At 38.6% G+C, this 21,126-nt stretch overlaps 1 protein-coding gene across 1 annotated transcript in view; it reads right to left on the reverse strand.

Moving 5' to 3' along the window:
- The window catches only part of bma (SCY1-like protein bma), a 554,791-nt gene that overhangs the window by 281,730 nt on the left and 251,935 nt on the right, over positions 1–21,126 (reverse strand). The window contains exon 3 of the mRNA XM_083123076.1: positions 4,594–4,714. Within this exon, the coding sequence (XP_082979202.1) occupies positions 4,594–4,714 (121 nt within the window). The remainder of the gene's footprint in view (positions 1–4,593; positions 4,715–21,126) is intronic.

The following is a 21,126-nucleotide window of genomic DNA, read 5'->3' on the forward strand; positions in this document are numbered from 1 at the left end:
AATACATTGGGTTTCTCACACACAAAAACGATTCAAGAGGCATACATTCTGAATGATTTTCACAAACACGATAATCTCTCTGAATTCTGACCTATTAAAATGCAGTGGTGTTAGTAGGTTTTTAATTTCTCCTAATTTCCCCTCTTCCCATTTCCAAACCCATAATGTCAATGACACCCATTGCTGAATTCATGTGAAAGCAGAAATCGCATAATATTTTAATTCAAATGTTTTCGAGTGAACTTTCCACCCTTCTAAATCAAAACGTTCTATTTTCCATTTCCACACAGCTTTCATAGCGACTGAAATCCCTTTGTTCAAAAAACTATATACAGGGTGTTACTAAAGTTCGTTTCCAACGCTTAGGAGGGGATTCTACGAGTGAAAATAAACACAAAAGTTCATGTCACGAAATGCCGAAAACGGCACCCATTCGGAGTTATTGAAGTAAGAAAAAGTGTGAAAATTATGTTTACAAGGAAATATTGGCACAACGGCCAAACATATGACCGCGACGAAGGGCGTTCCACAAAGAAATGCGACATGCTCTATTCAAAAAAGGACGTGGCAGATGTGTGAAGTTGATGCGCAAGGGATTCCCCAAAGGAAGCGAATATGTCAGTCGAAGTCATAAGGGTAGGGAAGGGTTTAGCGAGATGTGTTATCCACGGAAAGTGATATGTGGAGACTGACAACTAAGAAGAAAGCGAATATCCGTAGTGGACATCACGATTACGTAGAAAAACAAAGATGGCGGTGGTGCTGCGCTAGGTTGCATATGTGTCGACATGTTCACTGTGTGCAGAGTGGAGGTGCCGAGGGAACCACATCACAGACGATGTTCAAACTGTCTGCCATTAACTTCCACGCAGAGATGACAACGCAGAATCAACGATTGTCTAGATGCGAGCAAACAAGCTCGCGGTGTCTGCTATCGTCGCTGCGGCGACATTAATGCGTGCAACGAGATCCTCGGCCGACACGACAGGTGTTTCGTATACGAGGCGTTTCATCTCTCCCCACAGAAATACGTATGCAAGATCTCATTCCTCCAACTCCTACAGAGCCACAGATAGGGATTTCAGCGACCGGGGCGAGAAGAGAATCTAGTGGTCTTCTGCAACGGATTAGGCTCTGTCAGGCAAATGTTAATATTATTCTAGGACAGTGGTTCTCAAACTGTGGTAGGCGTACCCCTCAGGGGTACATGAACTACTTGAATGGGGTATGCACTCAGCTCGGAGTGTGGTTTTTCATCTACGGTGTAGCTAAAAAAACAAGTATCGAAATAGAGCCGAATCTCCGCTTGAAAGTTTTAAGTGCACAACCAGACATGGTACTTCGTCGCTATGCAGGTACGTCCTTCTCACTACAAACTCTTACGATTTACAAGAAAACTCCAAAATTGTGCTTGACAGTTTGTTGACAAACTATTCATGTTCTTTACTTTTTTCAATGACTCTGGAAAAATATGTGAAAATTAAAGTTTTTTACATACTTCTTGCCATACATGTGTTTCACAGTTTTATTTGTGTAACTAATCATAAATATTGTAAACGTAACAGCACCCAACAATGTAATAAACGTAGGATTCTAATGTTAGTTTACCATGTTTCCACATACAGCCCGAATTCCATTTTCCTTTTTTGCAGACACGCACCTACACCATATCAAAAATGCCCCACCAATCAGACAGCCAAAGAAAATCCCCAAACCCAACTATTCGGAGAAAATCTGTGAGGAGGGGGGAGGTAACATTAGACGTTTAGTTACGACTAAAGGGTACAATAAGATAAAAGTTTGAGAACCACTGTTCTAGGTGACATTTCTACTTAATATTCGCATACGAACATCAACAGCAACCATTTACCCATTCAACCCATAGGAAATATAGCAATGTTGTTTCAAGTGTATACACTCATTACACAGTCACACACACACACACACACACACACACACACACACACACACACACACCACAAGTTAGTTTATTAAGACAATATTGGCCTGAGGCAATCAGTTCTAAATGAAAATATGTTATCATTTTTTTCTTTGTTACATGGGGTAGTTTTCAAGATGTTACCGCTATTACTGTAATCGGAAATTTCGAGATTCAGTGCAATTAGTACTGCATTCAGAGAATCGTTAGTTCAACAGTACTTCTAAGCGAGCACTATTGTAAAAATCACGCTTGTATTTTAAATATTTTTTTTAAAAACTTCAAGACGAGGTGCGATTTTACAATTGATATTAGTAATCAGTACTAAGAAAATGTTTATGTATCGAAATATAACTATGTATAGTTTGTTCCTTCATAACCACATATTAAACCACTTTTTAAATGCCTTGTTTAATTTATTAGGTTACTTATAACAATCAAGGCAGAAGCTTCTCATGATAGATAATATATATATATATATATATAAAGTAAAGTGCTCCCCTGTCCTTTACACCACGCCATGACGGCGTATGGAGGTGTGTAGGGTTAGAGCCCCACACTTTCTTGATCTCGGCCGAGCTGGGTTGATGTGATCAGCACCATGCTTCTGGTCGCTTTTACCCCCGAGAGTTTCCTCCAGGTAGCCACTTTATACGCCGGAGCAGCTTGAATAGGTTGAAAAAGTCTCGGTTCTTCCCCGTCGGGGATCGAACCCGGATCCCTCGCATGGTAGTCAGACGCCCTAACGACTGAGCTACCGCGGCTTCTCATGATAAATTATATATATATATATATATATATATATATATATATATATATATATATATATATATATATATATATATATATATATATATATATATATATATATATATATATATATGTATCTATTTATCAATATAAAAGTAGATGTTATTGCATGATCAGGGACAACATTGTTTTTTGAAGATTATGTAATAGTAGTGCGTACAATAAAACCAAATGTTGTAGTTGAAGGGCAACTGAATTTAATTAAAATGCATTCATAATTATTCTGAGTGAATTTAACACGCTAGCACGTCATAATAAGTTACAGTCCATAGTCAAGCTTTTCTCAAAAATCCAGATATTTCGTTAAAAATTGACCTTTTTATGAAACAGTTTACAAACATGGTTCTGAAACATCAAACACAGAACACAAAGTTGAATAGCATGAGATGAAACGAAGTAAAAAGGCAGTAAGAAAAGGAGGATTTCAGACGACCATTCTCACGAATGACCCTCCACGAAAAGAAAGGTAAACAGACCTTGTTTAATTTAGAGACACAAAGTCCAGCGGAGCCATGCCTTCGAGCAAGACGCAAGGAAATTGCTGCAAGAGACGAGGTCCACATGTTTTTATTACGAGGACTCTCAACTTTTCTCTGTGTTGGCAAAATAAACGACGAAGAGTGAGGTAGGGAAGAAATAGGAAGAAAGGAAAAGCAATACAAAACAGTTGTAATCCCGCGTTGGGGAAGCATTTGATGGTAAAATCTCATGAATATATAGAAGAGGTTTTAACGAAAGTAGAGTTTATTATTTTTGTGCTTCGAAGGCAAAAGCTATTTAGCAACAGAAATTTTGTTCAAGTCTATCTCAGAACGAGACAAAGACATAAGGAAATACAAAACAATGGTTCCATAGATTCGAGAATAGTTAAGAAATGTACGAATTCAACTCTTTTTTTGCTTTTCTGGTGAATAAATGCTACCAAATACACATTATTGTTATTGGTAATAGTAACATTTGCAGAAAGAAGACATTATTAATTTTAATATAAACCACACATTTATAATGAGCCGCGGTGGCTCGGTTGGTGCCGGACCCTGTGGTCGAGTGGTTAGCTCATAGCGCTGCAATGCTAGGGATCCCGGGTTCGAATCCCGCTCGGCTTGGATGTTTGTGTTTGTCCGAATAATGAGAACCAATGTGAATACAGTGAAACTTGACATGTGTGAAAGATGTGTGATAAAAAAAAAGTCGGTAACGCGTCTGACTACCATGCTCAAGGTCCCCGGTTCGATCCCCGGCCGGTTCAAATCCGGGAACTTTTCTAACGGAAGCGGCCCCGGCGCCCACCCAGCATCGAATGACATGGGTACCTGGGGGAAACCCTGGGGCGTAAAGGCGGTCAGGGGCGTGATGCTGATCACATCACACCCACTCACGACCGGATCAAGAAATAATTCAACTGCATCTTCTTGTGCCGGGGTGTATATAAGTGCATGTAGCTTTCCATTGATCCTATACCTTTTACTCCGCTTTAACTCAATAATTAGCACTCGAATTAATGAAACTGTGTACAATCACACATGTATCCACACATTTTTTATTCATTTTTTCTAATCCCGTCATTTAGGTTAAGAAAATAGTTGTCATGTCAACGAAACACACAAATAAAACCATAATTTGTATACGTTGTTTTCAATTAAAATTGTAAGATTCTCCCAAGATTGAACTTGGGAGAACAAAGATTAAACCACATATAGGGGAGGTCGATCGTTTAGATATAGCTCAATTTATGTCTTACCTTTAAAATTTCGTGTAATCCGCTACATTACAAAAATACATAAATATATGTCAACTGAAGAACACGATATTCTTATTGTTAGGATAGAAAATGTTCAGCTTACCTGTGAATTCTAGTCCTCCGAGTTTCCACGTACCTTTCTTGGTCACTAGAATGCTACTTGGACAAACGTTCCTATGAAGCACGTGCCCAGAGTAATGAAGGAAGGATAAGGCCTCAGTGATCTGCAACAATGAAAATATAAGTTATTTCTATTGAATTCAGATGCAAAACGAATAATTAATAAAGGCAATATAATTTTTAATCCTCGTGCCCTACGTTTCACATCGTACATTAAACTTAAAAGATACTCTAACGTTATGTTTGTGGTAGCTCAAATGCCATAATCTGTTCAAATTTTGTTTTCTAATTTGACATCTCTGTGTTCCTTCTCAACCCGATACATGGATAGAAGATCTCAGAATATTTTATGGTACATGTTATAAAAGAAATAAAATAAACAATAAAGAATGAGAGAATTGATGAGGAACAGGGAAGTACCGAACACTTAGGTCTTGTGGCTATTTTAAACTCGTATTTGGAAACCCTGTTCATGAATTGAAACAAAACAAAAACCTGAATATAACGGGCAAATATTAGTGATAATTGTAGTTCAATAATAAACACAAGGTAATTTCGTTTTAATACCGTGATTTTGAATTTTCAAAAGTGTTGCAAGTTGTGTTGTCCAGAAACCTGTTCCTACTACCGGACAATTTGTTTAAATAAAATTAACAATATCTGCTTCAACACTGATTTTCTCCATCATCATATCAAAAGCCGTTATCTTGTTCTCCTTATTTCATTTTCTTTATACACGTACTCCTATTCAGATACACAAACTTTTGAAAACAATAGACCTTTATTGTGCTAGTCAAGATTTCTATCTGTCCTACTGGTTGGAGGCCACGAGAGGTCTTAGAAGAAATGGCTAAATATTATACCCTAAGAAATATTTTCTTTTTGTCAGCATCTCATTGTCTAATCACGTGGTATATTTAACAGGATGTAACGAATGGGTTGAAGTCACTTAAAGAGAGTCAACAAATGGCGCCAAAGTAAAGTGCGGAGCGCAGTTAACAGGTGTCGTGCATTTTCTCTACGAACTCCTACGCAATGACAACATCAAACCTCAGCGGCGCTAACGACTACATTCAGTTGTCCTTCTCTACAAGTCTATAACTACCTGTTACTATTATCTAGTATATAACTTCGTAAATCTCTGCTCTCCTGTATTTATGGGACAATCTCCTCTGAATGATGGTCCCGGGTTCGATCCCATAGGCCCAGTATCGATTAGCCTTTTCATGCACAAAGTGGACTTAAAACAGAAAACTCCCCTGAATGAAGTAAGAGAGAGAGAGAGAGAGAGAGAGAGAGAGAGATAAAGGAAAGAGAAGAGAAAAAGAAGGGAAAAAGAAGTGAGAGAGATGGAAAGAACGGTGAGAGGGAGAGAGAGAGAGAAAAGATAAAGGAAAGAGAAGAGAAAAAGAAGTGAGAGAGATAGAAAGAACGGCGAGAGGGGGGAGAGAGAGAGAGAGAGAAAAGATAAAGGAAAGAGAACAGAAAAAGAAGTGAGAGAGATGAAAAGATCGGTGAGAGGGCGTGTGTGTGTGTGTGTGTGAGAGAGAGAGAAACTATAAAGGAAAGAGAAGAGAAAAAGAAGTGAGAGAGATTGAAAGCATGGTGAGAGGGGAGAGAGAGAGAGAGAGAGAGAGAGAAAAGATAAAGGAAAGAGAAGAGAAAAAGAAGTGAGAGAGAGATAGAAAGAATGGTGAGAGGGAGAGAGAGAGAGAGAGAGAGAGAGAGAGAGAGAGAGAGAAATTAGAGACAGAGAGAGATAGAAGTGAGAGGCAGAAAGAGAGGAAAGAAAGAAATAAGTGGTAGGCAGAACGAGAGAGAGAAATAAAACCAGAAGCAGAGAGAAAAACAGTCAGCGAGTGAGAGAAAAGTAGAAATGAAAAAGATCGATAGAGACATAGAGAAACGAGAGAAATCCATAGGGAGAATGGAAGAGACGTGCACAATCTAAACAGAGAAAAATTAAACAGAAAACAGAAAAAAATATATAGAAAAAGATGATCAAGAAGAAATTAAGTACGCACGAACAGAAATACTAAATCAGAGAAAAGAGGAAATAAAACTAGAAATATGGTACAAGAAAATAAAAAGAGGAAATACAAGGGAGAAGGTAAGAATGAGTAGTCAAATTTTCTTTATTCCAGAGGAGTGAAGTGACTTCCTTGATCCTCGCTGCCAACGGCCATGTACAATAACCAGCAATAAAAATGGGACACCTAGAGTCTGAAATACTCACTTCCTTTCAAGGCGTTACACGTGTTGCCTAACTCTACGGCGGTTGTAGAAGTTGCCATTGAAATTTGCTATTAATCCACTCATCGCCATGGAGTTAGGTAACGCACAAAATGCCTTGCAGGAAGAAAGTAGTTCAGGATATAGGTGTCCCATTTTTATTTATTTTATTGCCGGTGATAGTACATATATTATAAAATAGGAAACAACTGAAAATATTTAGGCTATTTGTAAGAAATCGATAAGAGTGAAGTAACGAAGGAAAACATATAACAATTGTTATCTTTAACACAGATAAGATTAACACAGTCTAGAAGTAAAAGCAAGAAGGTGCCAGTGCTGTCTCTTAGCGGAGAATGGCAGAACTTCTTGAGGACAGTAATTCGTAGCGAAGATGGTTTGCTACCCGAGTTCAATATCTGCTTATAATACATTCATTTGTGCTTTTAAAACTGAATGACGATCGCGTGTTTTTCACTTGTAATCCTTCACTAACCTCCAACATACAGAAACGTCACATTTCTTACTTTTCTATGCTTTTTCCTTGTGTCATGGATTTTGAAGAGCCCCCGGAAAATACAATGTTCCCTTTCTCATTGACTCCCTTGGATAGCAGCAATGGTTTAATGAGCAGGATTATCCTAATTCTGGAACCTAATTATGCTCTGGAGTATTGAATTCGGAGTTCATGTTCCTGTTCTATACAATTGCGGATGCAAAGGTACAGAGTCAGGTTTACACAGTAATTGGATTGGTGTAATTTAGTTACGGCGTTTGCCGTTACTGATTGCAAGCTCTTCAAATCAAAGGTTCTGTTCTGGTCATATATACGAGCATTTCTAACCACGTCAGATTCATTTTACCTAATGCGTGTTATTGGTGTCAATTACAATTCGATCTACTGAGGGCAACAACTTTTTAGCTTTCAATTGTTTGAAACAATTACATAAGTAGGGAAATATTCAAGCATCATATTTCAGTAGCTACTTCTGAGATTCTTGGGCTGTATGATAATTAGGACAAAACACCAGGTTATTTTTAGAAGTATTTACTGAAATTGCGTTGCAAGTTCTCGTCTGTTAAAATACTGAAGTTGATACAAGATGAGTCTATGGCCCCGGACTTTATGTTATAACATATTCGATCTACTGAGGGCAACAACTTTTTAGCTTTCAATTGTTTGAAACAATTACATAAGTAGGGAAATATTCAAGCATCATATTTCAGTAGCTACTTCTGAGATTCTTGGGCTGTATGATAATTAGGACAAAACACCAGGTTATTTTTAGAAGTATTTACTGAAATTGCGTTGCAAGTTCTCGTCTGTTAAAATACTGAAGTTGATACAAGATGAGTCTATGGCCCCGGACTTTATGTTATAACATATTTTTTTATTTGGCATCAGATCGGATACTGGGGTGAGATCTTTACATATCTGATTAAATTCAATCGAAATAGACAAATTTGATAAGGCATATTTTGACATATTTTACCAATTTCGTGTTTTTACAACATATTTCTTCAATTTTCTCGTAATAAGATATATTTCTGTAGAATTTCGTAATTGTCTTGCATATAGTCTATTATTTTATAATTTATTTATTTTAATTTTATAATTCGTACCTTTAGCACAACGGATAGTTCATATTATCGATGGCTGGATAAGGAAATTACGAACGAAGAAATTAAAGCAGATGTCATCTTCTTACCAACTAGAACAGAACAAAAATACCCCATTTTATATAGCGAGCTGCCAATTATGCTTTACTTTCCACAAAGGTGTAAATCTGACATAATAGCAAATAACATTTTGGATAATTGCAGTGAACCTCACAATATATTGTCAGTATTTTCCCACTACATTATATGGCTAAAGGGATTCTAACTTCATTTAATACCCCACCCCCTTCCAAGTCGATCTTCCTTGGAAGATGCTGACATCCCGTATAATGAGACATTCGAATGTACTGTTGTGCATATTTTTGGCTTTACTGGGGATACTTCTGAATTTTTCTGACATATTTTTAATTTTTCATGACATATTTTTCCAATTTTATAACATAATTAATTACATACATATTTTAAAGTTTTATAGGACAAAGTCCCGGGCCCTAAAGATGACATTACAATTGTATTGATTTGGTTTACTTTATTTCGCTTCTCTGCCACTTTTGGCTAATCGCGAAGATGATGATGAGTGATGATGTGATGCAATTTCTGAAGTGACAACCACAAATAACACCCATGCACAGTCCGGAATTCGAACTAAGGACTCCTGGCATCGAATCACTCTGTGGTAACCACTCCGCCACGAAGTTCAGAAAGACATTTAAATTGTAACAAAATACTCCACTTGCAAATATTTGTGTATACATGTTTTCTTTTTTGATACACGTGTGTACACACACACACACCCACACACAGAGGGTGGTCCCAAAAAGGTAACCGACATATGAATTAATTAAATTCGGTTAACTTTTTTGGACCACCCTGTATATACATAATTCCCTCCCCAGAAAAAGAAACATTTCTTTAAAAAAAATCAAGGTCTCAGCTTGAAACATGGCAGTAAATTACAGGAAAACTCATGACTCCATGACATTGATGGGGTCTCCATTATAGTGGGTGTGAATAATCATGTTATGACCTCATTTTAACGGAAGCCTCAGGGTAATATGTCATCATTTGTGGATCGCTCAAGGAAAGCTGTCTAGGAGAAGGATTTAGAACCAAGGCACACGCAGAGCGGAACCACGAAACCATTCACTTTGTTAATTAAATTTCTGGAAATCATGCACAGATAAAAACTCAGATCTGGGATGAAAGGTTTTATTACGTGTTATTATTGGGTTTCACTGCTGACCAGAAATTAACCCTTCCACTCAGGAATATAATTAAAATTTCCCTATTTCCGATCTACGGTTGGCCACATTACTAAACAATACCAATTTGGAGGGGGGATAAGGGCACTGACGTTCCGCGATAATTGATGCTTGACAGAAAACTGATTGCTTTTGTAAAAACTGAAATGAAATGAAATTGAATCTATAATTGATTATCCGCACATAGCAGAACCAGAATATCATGTGTTGAACCTCACGATTACAATTTTGCAAATGTATTATCATTTATCTCACTGAAGATCAGACTTCACCTTCTGTATAACAAATAACTGTTCGTGTTTGAAAAAGAATGCAACAAATTTCATAGTCAATAGGTTGATGGAAAGTTAATTTGTGACATTGTGGAGAATCAGAAGATATATTGAATGAAATTTGGAATAGAATGAACTTGATAGGTAATAGATACATGTTAGTACATTTTAGGATATTTCTCAGCAACAACTGCGACAACCATCTCAGAAACTACAGGGTGTCCAGAAAGTCACGCAACCGAGACTTTCAACGTACGTAACATTTGTACAAAAAGCGATAGAGACATGCATCTTACACTGATTATTAAGTTCGTCTGTGTGGATATTTTTGAAACATTAAACAAGAAAATCATGCTCTACATGAATGCTCAGTATGCGGGAAAAGTTACTGAGTTCTGAATTTTTTTTTGTACAAAGTGAAAACGAACATTGATAGAAGACAACTGTGGAGTCGCTTGCAATAATTTTCTATGCTTAGTGATGGTCTGTGTGGGTATTTATCGAACTGATGAAAGAAGGATAAGGTTTTACATATTTTATGCACTGCAGACGATTTATGGGTTAATTATAGCAATAATATCAAAAGTTTTTTTTTAAAATAACTAGTTGTACTGGGAATATTGGTCTCCTTATCTAGATCATAATTGGTTTCATCTTTTTAGCTATTGTAATATGCATATTAAAAACTTAATATGGCACATAAATTATGAATACATAGAAAGCAGAATATAATTTACCATATATACAAAATGCACTGTTTTTAAGTCGAATTTTGAACTTTTTTCGTGTACCCCTCCAGTTCGAATTAAAAAGATCCCACTGCCCCCTCCCAGCACATCAGCCTAGGTACGTCCCTGAATTCATGCAATAGAAAAGCGGCAGTCATTTGAGTATCTAGCCCCAAATTCTCTTCTGTAACCTAACTTTCTGGTACTCCCGCGCTTTGAAATTGAAACAGATAGGCACTGTTCAGAACTGAAGCATCTGATGCTGTGTTATCCACCTCCCTGCCAAGGGAGGAATTCAGGAACAAGCTCCTGATGAAATGTTTACAAACAGATGCAGCCCTGGAAACAGTCTACGTTCAGAGAAATCGCCGATCGCTTTCCTATCGAGAAGAGGAAACGCATTCTTTTCCCACTCCGAATTAGACGCTCGGAACCGCATGCTGAGGGAAATGGAATCCCCCCCCCACCTCTCTCTCTCTCTCTCTCTCTCTTCACCGTCTGCAGCCTCTGGCAACCGAGAAGTTTGTTCATCGCAAATCGGACGAGGTTTTCTTCTGTTTTCGCGCAATCTGAGAAATTCCTAAAACAAGCTGAAACATTTCCTTCGGGGTGTTGGCAAATCATTAACATCGGCTTTGATCTAACCGAGCGTGTTTGTTGAGTGCTAAAACGATCCATCAGTCTCCAAGTAGTCTTGGATTTAGCAAAGATCTTAAAATTCAAAAATGTTCCTATATTTAACTGGCAATTAACAAAACTCTACCCCCTAAAAAGTGAGGCCTCCCAGATTGGTAACGTCGTCGCCTTGTAATCAAGGGGACCCGGGTTCGATACCCGTTGGAGGCACATAAGTGTTTCGGATCCCACTTTAAACTGTAGGCCTAGTCCCGATTACCCTTACTGTGGATAAAGTGGCCTTAAAACACAAAATCAATCAATCAATCAAAATCCCCCTAAAAATTATACTAATACTCCGGACGTGTTAGCTGTCAGTATCGCGAAAATTACCAGGATTACAAAATAAATGTTTTGGTAGATTAATAGACCAAATAGCTTCACGAAAGCCCTTTTTGGTTAGACGTGAAATGCAACTGATCTGGAATGGGCTAGCGAATGTGAAAGTCTTAAATTTTATAACGTTAAAGTCCTAGAAAATGCTTCTCATACACCAAGGTAGGTCCGTAGCAAATTTCATTACATTATGACCAATAGTTTGATTTATATAAGCGAAAATCAGGTGCCGAGAGCGAGTGAAGCACCATGCATAAAACATGGCATGAATTATTTCGAATCGGATATCCCTCTGAAAAAATACAATTGCGTATAGGATGCAAAAATAATTACAACAGTGGTAACTTAGCCGCCTTGTAATGAAGGGTCCTGTACTCGATACCCGGTGGAGGCATATAGGGGTTCGGATACCACTTTAAACTATAGGTCAAGTCCAGATTAGCGAATCTGTGCATAAAAGTTGACTTAAAATTCAACTCAAATAACGAAAGTTTGTCATTTTTCGACTTGAAATGTACTGTAAGTAGCTTGAGTACTATAGAGTATATCTATTGCTGTGATCGGCGTGCCTGGGAATGTAACTTAGAAAGGAATAATTGCCTTAATGGTTGAAATACCTTTTATCGTCTCTATAATCACCGTGACGCGAACAACAACAGCGTTGCCACTATGCAGGGCTGTTAAACATCTAGCAATTTTAAATAAATTCAATTCTCCAGGAGAGAAAATCAGCAAGCGTAAATGTGCTCTGGGCCATAAAGAACATTTTGATCTGTAAAGTATGTCAAACCTTTTTACAGGGTCAATTTAAATACCGTCTAGGAACCTTTTTTCTCGGCTGAATTTAAATTTGGTCCAGGAACCTTTTTTTTTTCGGATCAATTTAAATACGGTCCAAGTTCCGTATTGAAATGAAACAATACACTACTTGGGGCTGAATTTAAATTGTGCGAGAAAAAAAGGTTTCGGTCCTGTTACGGTACCAAATGGAACCCATTGCAATGTTTGGGTACCTGGACTTTCAAAAACCTCAGGTTTGTTTAAGGTCCAGGAATTGTAAATAAATTCAATTTCCGTCCGGAAGAGAAAATGAGCAAGTATAAATGGGTTATAGACCGTATAGAACATTTTACAGAACCCATTAGAATTTATGGGGTTTATTGATTTGGTTTATTTTACTTCACTTTTCTGCCACTTTTGGATAATCGCGACGATGATATGATATAATTGATGAAGATACACTCACAAATAACACCCATACCCAGGCGTGGATTCGAAACCGGAACCCCTGGTGTCTTATCGCGCTGTGCTAACCCTTCCGCGACGGAGCTCGGCACTATGTAATCGGCGGACAGGTCCTCCCAAGAGGTGGTGAGCTTAGAAAGGTGGCATACTAAACCAAAATATCCGAAACGTTCAAGAAAACCTACTGCCAATACTATCTTGTCTTCGTCTTGTCTTGCCAGACACATTTTGCTGTCACGGACACACGCATTGGAACGCAACAAATTTCTTCCATATCCTCTAAGACGTGTCAAATAAAGGTTCAAAATCTCGTTTGAATGGACTCTTTCATACCCGAGGAAGATATTCGTACTCGAGAGCTGTCGAAACGTAGGCATCGGGCGTAAAATCTCCCTCGCTGGATTGCAAGCTCCCCGCAACGTATCGATCCTACGTCCCCTTCGTTTGCTAATCTTTATGCGCTGGCACAGAGCGAACGTCAAAAAATGTTTGTTTTTAAAAATATATGCCATGTGCAGAAGCGCAATAATTGCATCAACATGCTTGGATGGACTGATATATCTGTACGGCAGAAAGATAATGTATTTTTAAAATACAGCGCGGATGCTACAGATACAGGAAGATACGTCAAGCCTCACACTCTACAGCCACTCCATTCGATTAGAGAGAAAGAAATATCCCTCTATTATATTCCATTGATTCTCGTAGAGATGAAACGACATAGATGCTCACGCAGCGAAAATCGATCATATTTGGTTTGTTCTCTCTGTATGATTTGTAAAGGGGAAAGAAGAAAATAGATATGAAAAAAGGCTTTGGAAATTGTAACATTGAAAAGTTTCGATAAGTCCACTTTAAGCTCAGACGGGCTAGTTTAAAGAAGAGCTCCAAAACACTGCAATGTGTTTTCCATCAGGAATCGAACCCGGGACCCATTGATTAAAAGGCGACAGGGTTACCACTATGACATCGGGAAGCCTGTTTTAATTAGAACTCGGAAGATGTTGAACTCATGCTGAAATGAGTGTTTTTAATCAGTGACAACAGATAGCCAGGAGTAGAAAAAACTAAAATTAATTCAGTCGAACCCGGGACCCCTTGATTACAAGGCGACGACACTGAAGTTGTGTGTACCAAGTTGAATATAAAGATGGCCGAGTTACTAGACACTTGTATCAATGCGAAGTAGAGATGTGCACGATACGAATTAACAGGGGCGGTGGAGGAGAAATTCCCCCTACAACGTACTGCCATTCCTGGAAACAGAAATACATTTTCATCCCTGACAGACACGAGTTAATCCACATCCATGAAATATACTAGTCGCACTGGCAAAATCGGAGAATACCTTGAGTTTAAAGTTTGGATCCGTACCACTATGTTCGTCCACAGGGTATGAAGCCCAGGACCCTTTGAATACAAGGCTACGTTACCACTACGCCATCAGGGAGGCCCATCAGGAACTTGATTTCAATTGATTGATTCGGTTTATTTTACTTCGTTTTGCTGCCACCTTTCGGCTAATCTCGAAGATGAGAATAAGTTGATGAAATTTATGAAGGGACACTCATACTCACCCATGCCCAATCCGGGATCCCTGACGTCGGCGCGCGCTATGCTAATCCCTCCGCCACGGAGGCCGGCGACTTGTGTTGGAGCCTCTACCATATAACATTAGCATGAGCCAAAATGCCAAAACGTAATGTAATAACAGTTTCCGAACTCTGTGCTCATCTTAGCCTATACAAATTTGAAACAATTCATCTAGTTTTGACTAGAATTTACGCTAACAGGATAAGAAATACTGTATTTCTTCTAAAGTCTGATTGAAATAATTTAGCAAAGTGGCCTTGTAAAACCTTGGGAATTGATTATAGACTAATTCTGTTGAGTTTGCTTACTCTTTGATAACTATGATTTTAGAACATTAGATGTAATTAAAAATGTAAGCAATGACATGTTTTCCCACGATACTTCTGACGGTCGTATACTATTGGAGAAGCGACGCGTTAAATACTGTTGCATTGTACGCGTCCAGCTTCGACCGGAAATCTGATCATGGAGTCAGTTCGAAACGTGTTTATGAAAGCTGAAGCGATCTACAACGAGAGCAGTCATTTGATGTCCACGGAGGAAGCACAATGCAACAATGACCCTGCAGGGAGCCCATCAGAATGAAGATCCATTTTTTAATGACGTGTTCAACCCACAAACAATAGAGATTCTGGATGGTGTCATTGTCTGTCACTTGCCTTTGTTTCCCCACCTTTGTGTGGATGAAGCCGCGTGCGTGTTTCGCGTGTGTGTCTTCTGAAAGCTTTATGTTGGACTATACCATATGCTTTTATTTGTTTAGTGGCTTTTTCCCTCGATGGACACTAACATGGATCTGTCATTCTGCAGCAGGCTGTGGATCTATTGAAAGAAAAAATCTCTTGGTATCATTTCTGTAATACTGAATCCATTGTTTTCCATTTGCCACACTATATGTTGTAAGAAGTTTGAGCTTTGGCTATTAATAGTGCCTTCATTTCTCAAGTAGGAATGGTGTGTGGATTTGCCCAATAATAGATTGCATGGTAACGTGGGCGCAATTTACGAGGGACTATGTTCAACACGCGCCTTCGTCCTAATGGTTGTATCACAGTCAGGAGAATGCCTTCAGAAAGCATATTGCACGCATTATCTTGCAGCGCTGCATTCTAAGCTGCAAGTTCTCCATTTCAGAGGAGGCTGGAATTGAAACAATCAACATTACATAGCTGCTTTCTAGAGGAGGGTGGGATACACAATAAAATATTTTGAAATTATAATTGTTAATCGTCGTCTTAAAAGTTGTTCAAAGACAAAATTGTTAATCGGAAATTGGTAATCGGAGGTTATTTTAAGAGGGTTTGCATTTACGACACTTAGTTCTTTCGAGTCCTTTACTGCTTTCATTTGAAAATTTTGTTCCTCAAAATTTCGGAGTGGGCTGCAGCCCCAGCGCCCTGGGTAATCTAGTGGTGCCTGTGCAGTACCACCGAAAAAAAAACAGCAGCCAATCACGTAGCCAGGGAGAGAGCTCCGGGGTGGTGGGCCTTGAGCACTCCGAAATCCTACAAATATCTACTCTAAAGAGTGTATAGTGGTCATTAATTTTAATCATCTTGTATAATAAGTTGGTAATATACTGAGAAATTCATGTTAAACTTTTCGCCTATAGATGTCGGCTGCTGATGCACTATCATCTTGCCGCTAGGAAATCTGATTGAGGCTTTCTTGTGTCCAAAACTTGAAGATAATTTCTCTCATAAAGGATAAGTGATATCCATAAATCAAACAACCGTTCTTTATTCTTTCCTTAATTTGAACAGAAAAAAATCCAGAACCCCGTGGACTACTCTAAATATGTCCTTGGCCACAAGGTAAGACTATGCCATTCCTTCACGTGAAAGACTAATTTGTTCCGTATTAAAAGGGGTGATACCAACAATTATTAGAAAATTACTCCCAGTCAGAGCTAAAATATTAATGGGAAAAGCGACTTTCCAGCCACCCTGTCGCCTCGGAGTGCGACACTCAACGTCGTGGAGACAATCGGCTGTGGAAACGTGTGCCCGTAGGGGAGTGCCGATCCCTCCCCCACGCCCCCGTCTGTCGCAAAGCCACCTTCGTGAAAAGCAAACACGGTTCGCGGAAAGCGGCTTTCAACCTTACCACACGCAGCATGCAAAGTTCAGAGTTTGTGTTGTTCTTCGTAATTCCCTGCTCGGGCAAAAATTTCCTTCCACGTGTCAGTAGACTTCGCACCTTCCAGTCTGGAAGAAGAAATCCTCTTCATTAGGAGACCATTTATATGATCTAACAGACTACACGCTACCCTGAAGACGGAGGCAGATTCAGCCTCCGTAACGTAGGTAAATTTCTTTTAAAAAATAACAGTGGTTAAAAGTCCAAAAACTAGAATGAACAAATCACCACTGATTAGCTACAAAGAAGAATTAGAAGAATGGTTTTGAATCTGGTGCGAAAGGCACTAGACACAAATTAGATTAATATATCACACACACACGCGGACAGACTGACATTGAGGGGGTTGGAACTGAATCATCCACACTTCCGCATCTCCCGGTAGTTCAAATTCTAATGCAACCTAAATTTTCCTACACAATCGAATCTCTAAGGCCATTTATACAAACTGCTATTTACAAAACACTGCTATAATCTCCAAATGAGTGAAGATTGAGGCCTCATTCTGAGCTCATTTGAAAGCTAAAGAAACAGAAAGGTTAAATGAAGGGCATGTAAAGCATGGTTAGTGACACTTTGGTCATTTCTGAGTTCATTAAGATAAAAGGTTATGAGAAATTATACTGTAGATAAATTGTTTTCGTGTTGTATTTACCAATTTCAGAACACTTCACTGAGTCCAATGCAAATTCTATGACATGGCAATTTTACTCGAAAATTGAAGGATGGTACATTTTACTTTGTAACAAAAAAATGATCAAAATGTCACCTACCATGTTTTACACCCGAACCCGTCAAATGTGTCGTTAATTCGTCATTTTTCGATAATGTTATACGTTACTTGAAACCACTCACACAAAATGTATGAGGTCCCGGATTCGATAACATTGCACAGTGGTTCGGATACCACTTAAAAGTATGATCCAGTCCTGATTAGCCTATCTGTGTATAAAGTGGACTTAAAACTAAAATTCAAATTCAAACAAGTGTAAGAAATCTAAGTCATAATGTTTTAAAAAAACGGAAGGATTACATATTCTGCAAATTGCGTGCTTTAGAATATATTGTTGCATTACTACAATGTGAATCTTCCAAATGTACCACGTGGTCGTATTGAAAGTTCCCCATCTCGGAGCCCTCTGGAGCCCGATCGAAGCAACGGATTATAGTGAAACTTGATATATAGACTATGTAGACCATGGGGAATCGAATGCTGATGAAAAAAGTTCGAAGTTTCACCACCAGGTGGAAATGTGGCTCCGACATAACAACAACCAGAACTCGAACATGAAAAACTCGATTTTTAGTTTGTATCAGTACAGCAGTGTTCAATATATTTGCTGTCAACTTGAACGACCCGTTGGAAGTATAAGACAGTGTGATCAATGATCGCTCTAAGCTTTTCCCAGATTTCAGCGCCACATTTCCACCTGGTGGCAAAAATTCGAACGATTTTCTTATTCATCGTCATTCGCTTCCCCATGGTATGCATTGCCTCCATATCAACTTTCACCGTAATCCGATGCTTCGAATCTTTATGCTTTATCTTTAGGGATTCAGAGAGTGTATGATTAGGTTGATTGATTTGTTGTTTTAAGTCCACTTTATGCACAGTAAGGCTAAGTGGGACTGGACCTACAGTTTAAAGTGGGATCCAGTGTATGATTAGGATACACTGTAACCTATGCTAAAAATGTATGGAGTGTGTGTGTGCAGTAACTGCACACCGGCTTGTTCTCTTTTATCATTGAAATACTGATTTACTAGTCTGATTAGTAATCATGGGACTCGTCGCGGTCTCACAGTATATGCTCGAACTTGTTCGTGTTCAAAATTTTCTACCAAACAAGCTAAACGCATATCCTGGAATTGGCGAGCGAAATTAGCTTTGGAAAAAGGTAATGCAGTTACGGGGAGATTATTTTATATCGTGTTTGTGCTAGGTAAATCGAATGGTTATGAACAGCCTTATTTGCAATTTTGATTGCCGCTGAATCAACAAGAAGTCCGACCGCAGAGTGAAGTGGTCTGGCGCTCATTCGCTCGTGCGTTGAAGACGACGTTGGGTCTTAGAGACGAGCGAAATCATGGAAAGTGTTGCAGGTGACACCCTTAACTACTATTGCCTTTGTTTAAGTTGCGCAAGGGGGGTGGGGTGTCCGAAGCGATGGCTTCCTAAACGGACGTTGATGCCGTTTGCCAAATATTGATCCCGATATAAACAGGACGCATTAAACAAGGCGGCGGGGATCAAAGGGGGGGCCGCTTCATTAAATGGGGTCGCGTTTTGCGTTTGTTTACTCGCGAACGGAAACATTCAAAGGTAATCCTGTCGAATTGCGAAATTAGGAACCTCCAAGCGTTTCACCCACCTGTTCGAATGGGGATGCGGGGGGGGGGGGGGTGAGGGAGGGGGATTAAAACGATACGCCGGCTAAGCTAATCCATTACCCAATTAGGGATCGCACGCATTTGTAGAACGACGCATCGGGCGTATTAGCATTTATTTTTTCGAGTGCAAATATTCACTCTACGGACAAACGTATAAACAACCAGTGCGAGTTGCCATTAAAAAATAAGCCAGACGTACATGCAGAAGCAAAATGCGGTTGTGAATAACAAAATGAACTAGTGCCTTTGAAGTTATTATATTCGGGTTCTTAATCACATGCGCATCGTTGTAATGAACCATAGATGTAACAGTGTGCATGAACATGCTTGTTTATTAAGAGATATGAACTCTAAATAGGAAAGAGAGAAAATCGAATTCATATGCTTACTTGCAACATACCTTTGTTCGTGACTGTACTTGAAAATTTTATACTGTACATAAAAGCATATCAATATCGAAACAAAATAGCCTTAATCACTGTAATTAACATTTCACAATTTCAACTCAATGACATTTTACAATGTTTTACCTACATGAAGATCGCGGTTAATGTTATATTATTTCGTATAAGTATTTGCGTTTAAGATTCTACTAACCTCCTTATGTTTGTGTCTGTGGTGCTGCAGCCTATATTATATTCTTGCATTACTTTTTATATGTCGTACACTTATATATGCTAATAAAAATATTTGCAGTTTAATTATGACCCTACATTTCATACAATATATTGTAGGCTATGTTTATTTCTTTCGTTGCTCTATTAAATGCAATGTTACTTTTACACTCTGTTTAAACTTTCACTTAAAGTTAAGTATTATTTGTTTTCGGTATAAATGCCAGACAAGATGACAAATGTATTAAACAGGCAGAAATAACGGGTGTCACACTTGAAGGTAGCTCCAAAAAATGTTGGTTGAAACGAAAAGGTACAAGAGGAAATAATAAAAAATATATAGCATACATGTATGTATCAGAAATGAGGTTGTCACTGGAAATGTCCTCCCTGAGCTTCCAAAAACAAAAGAACACGATGTTGCATGTTTCTGAAGGTGGCTGCGAGAACCTGTGATGTCAGCGCCGGATAATCTCCCGTAACTCGCCCAGTGAGCGTGGTTTGTTCATGTGGACACACTCTTTAAGATGACTCCAGAGAAAAAAGTCAAGTGGGGTCAAATCTGGTGACCTTGGTGGCCATAGTCATCGTGAAATCACTCTACCTGGACACATTGATTCATTCCACTTCAGCCATGCTCACACGAGACGTGTGGCTTATGGCGGCTACGGAGCTCAATGTTGGCGCCTCTATTTTCTTCCTCATGGACTAACTCACGTTCTATACAAATGTCAACAAATTCCTTGCAATATTTACAACAGGAAATGGATATTACCGCGGGTACCTTCGAGTGAGATACCCGGTATAAATTTTCCCTGGATATGTATCTTTTAATGCTCTTAAAAATTCCATAATTGATTTCGATAACATTTATTATGAATTCTATGTTACGCAACATTTCCGTCAGGTCCAGCAACGAATTGACACTGCCTCCGATGGACATTTTGCTTGAATATTTTTGAAATGAGGATGGTCCAAGGATGTTCCAAGCTCCCCCTTCCACCCACTATTTATAATTGTGAGTCGCTGATCATGTGGTGAAGGTCTCTGGCGTTGCTTTTAAGTTTATTAGCCGATACAGTGATTATAATGCAGTTGATGCGGTTCATTATTACCAGAGAACGGATTTATAAGTAGTAAGAATGTTCTATAAACTGTATGTAAATATATAATTTAGTTATTTTCACCTAAATATGGAGTTCAATATGGATTTAAAAGTATAAAAAATTACATTTTTAATAATATAAGACACTACACGAGCTGCATAAAATACAATACGGTTACATTGACATTAATTGTAAAACAACAAATATGTGTTTTCATTTTCTGCTTCCAAAACAATGAATAACACAATTTTCTTTTTATGTGTTCGAACATGAATTTCCTTCTGTTGTATCTGAAGATGGATT

The sequence above is a fragment of the Lepisma saccharinum genome, chromosome 5 (assembly GCF_977018435.1).
Source record: "Lepisma saccharinum chromosome 5, izLepSacc3.1, whole genome shotgun sequence".
Lineage (NCBI taxonomy): Eukaryota > Metazoa > Arthropoda > Insecta > Zygentoma > Lepismatidae > Lepisma > Lepisma saccharinum.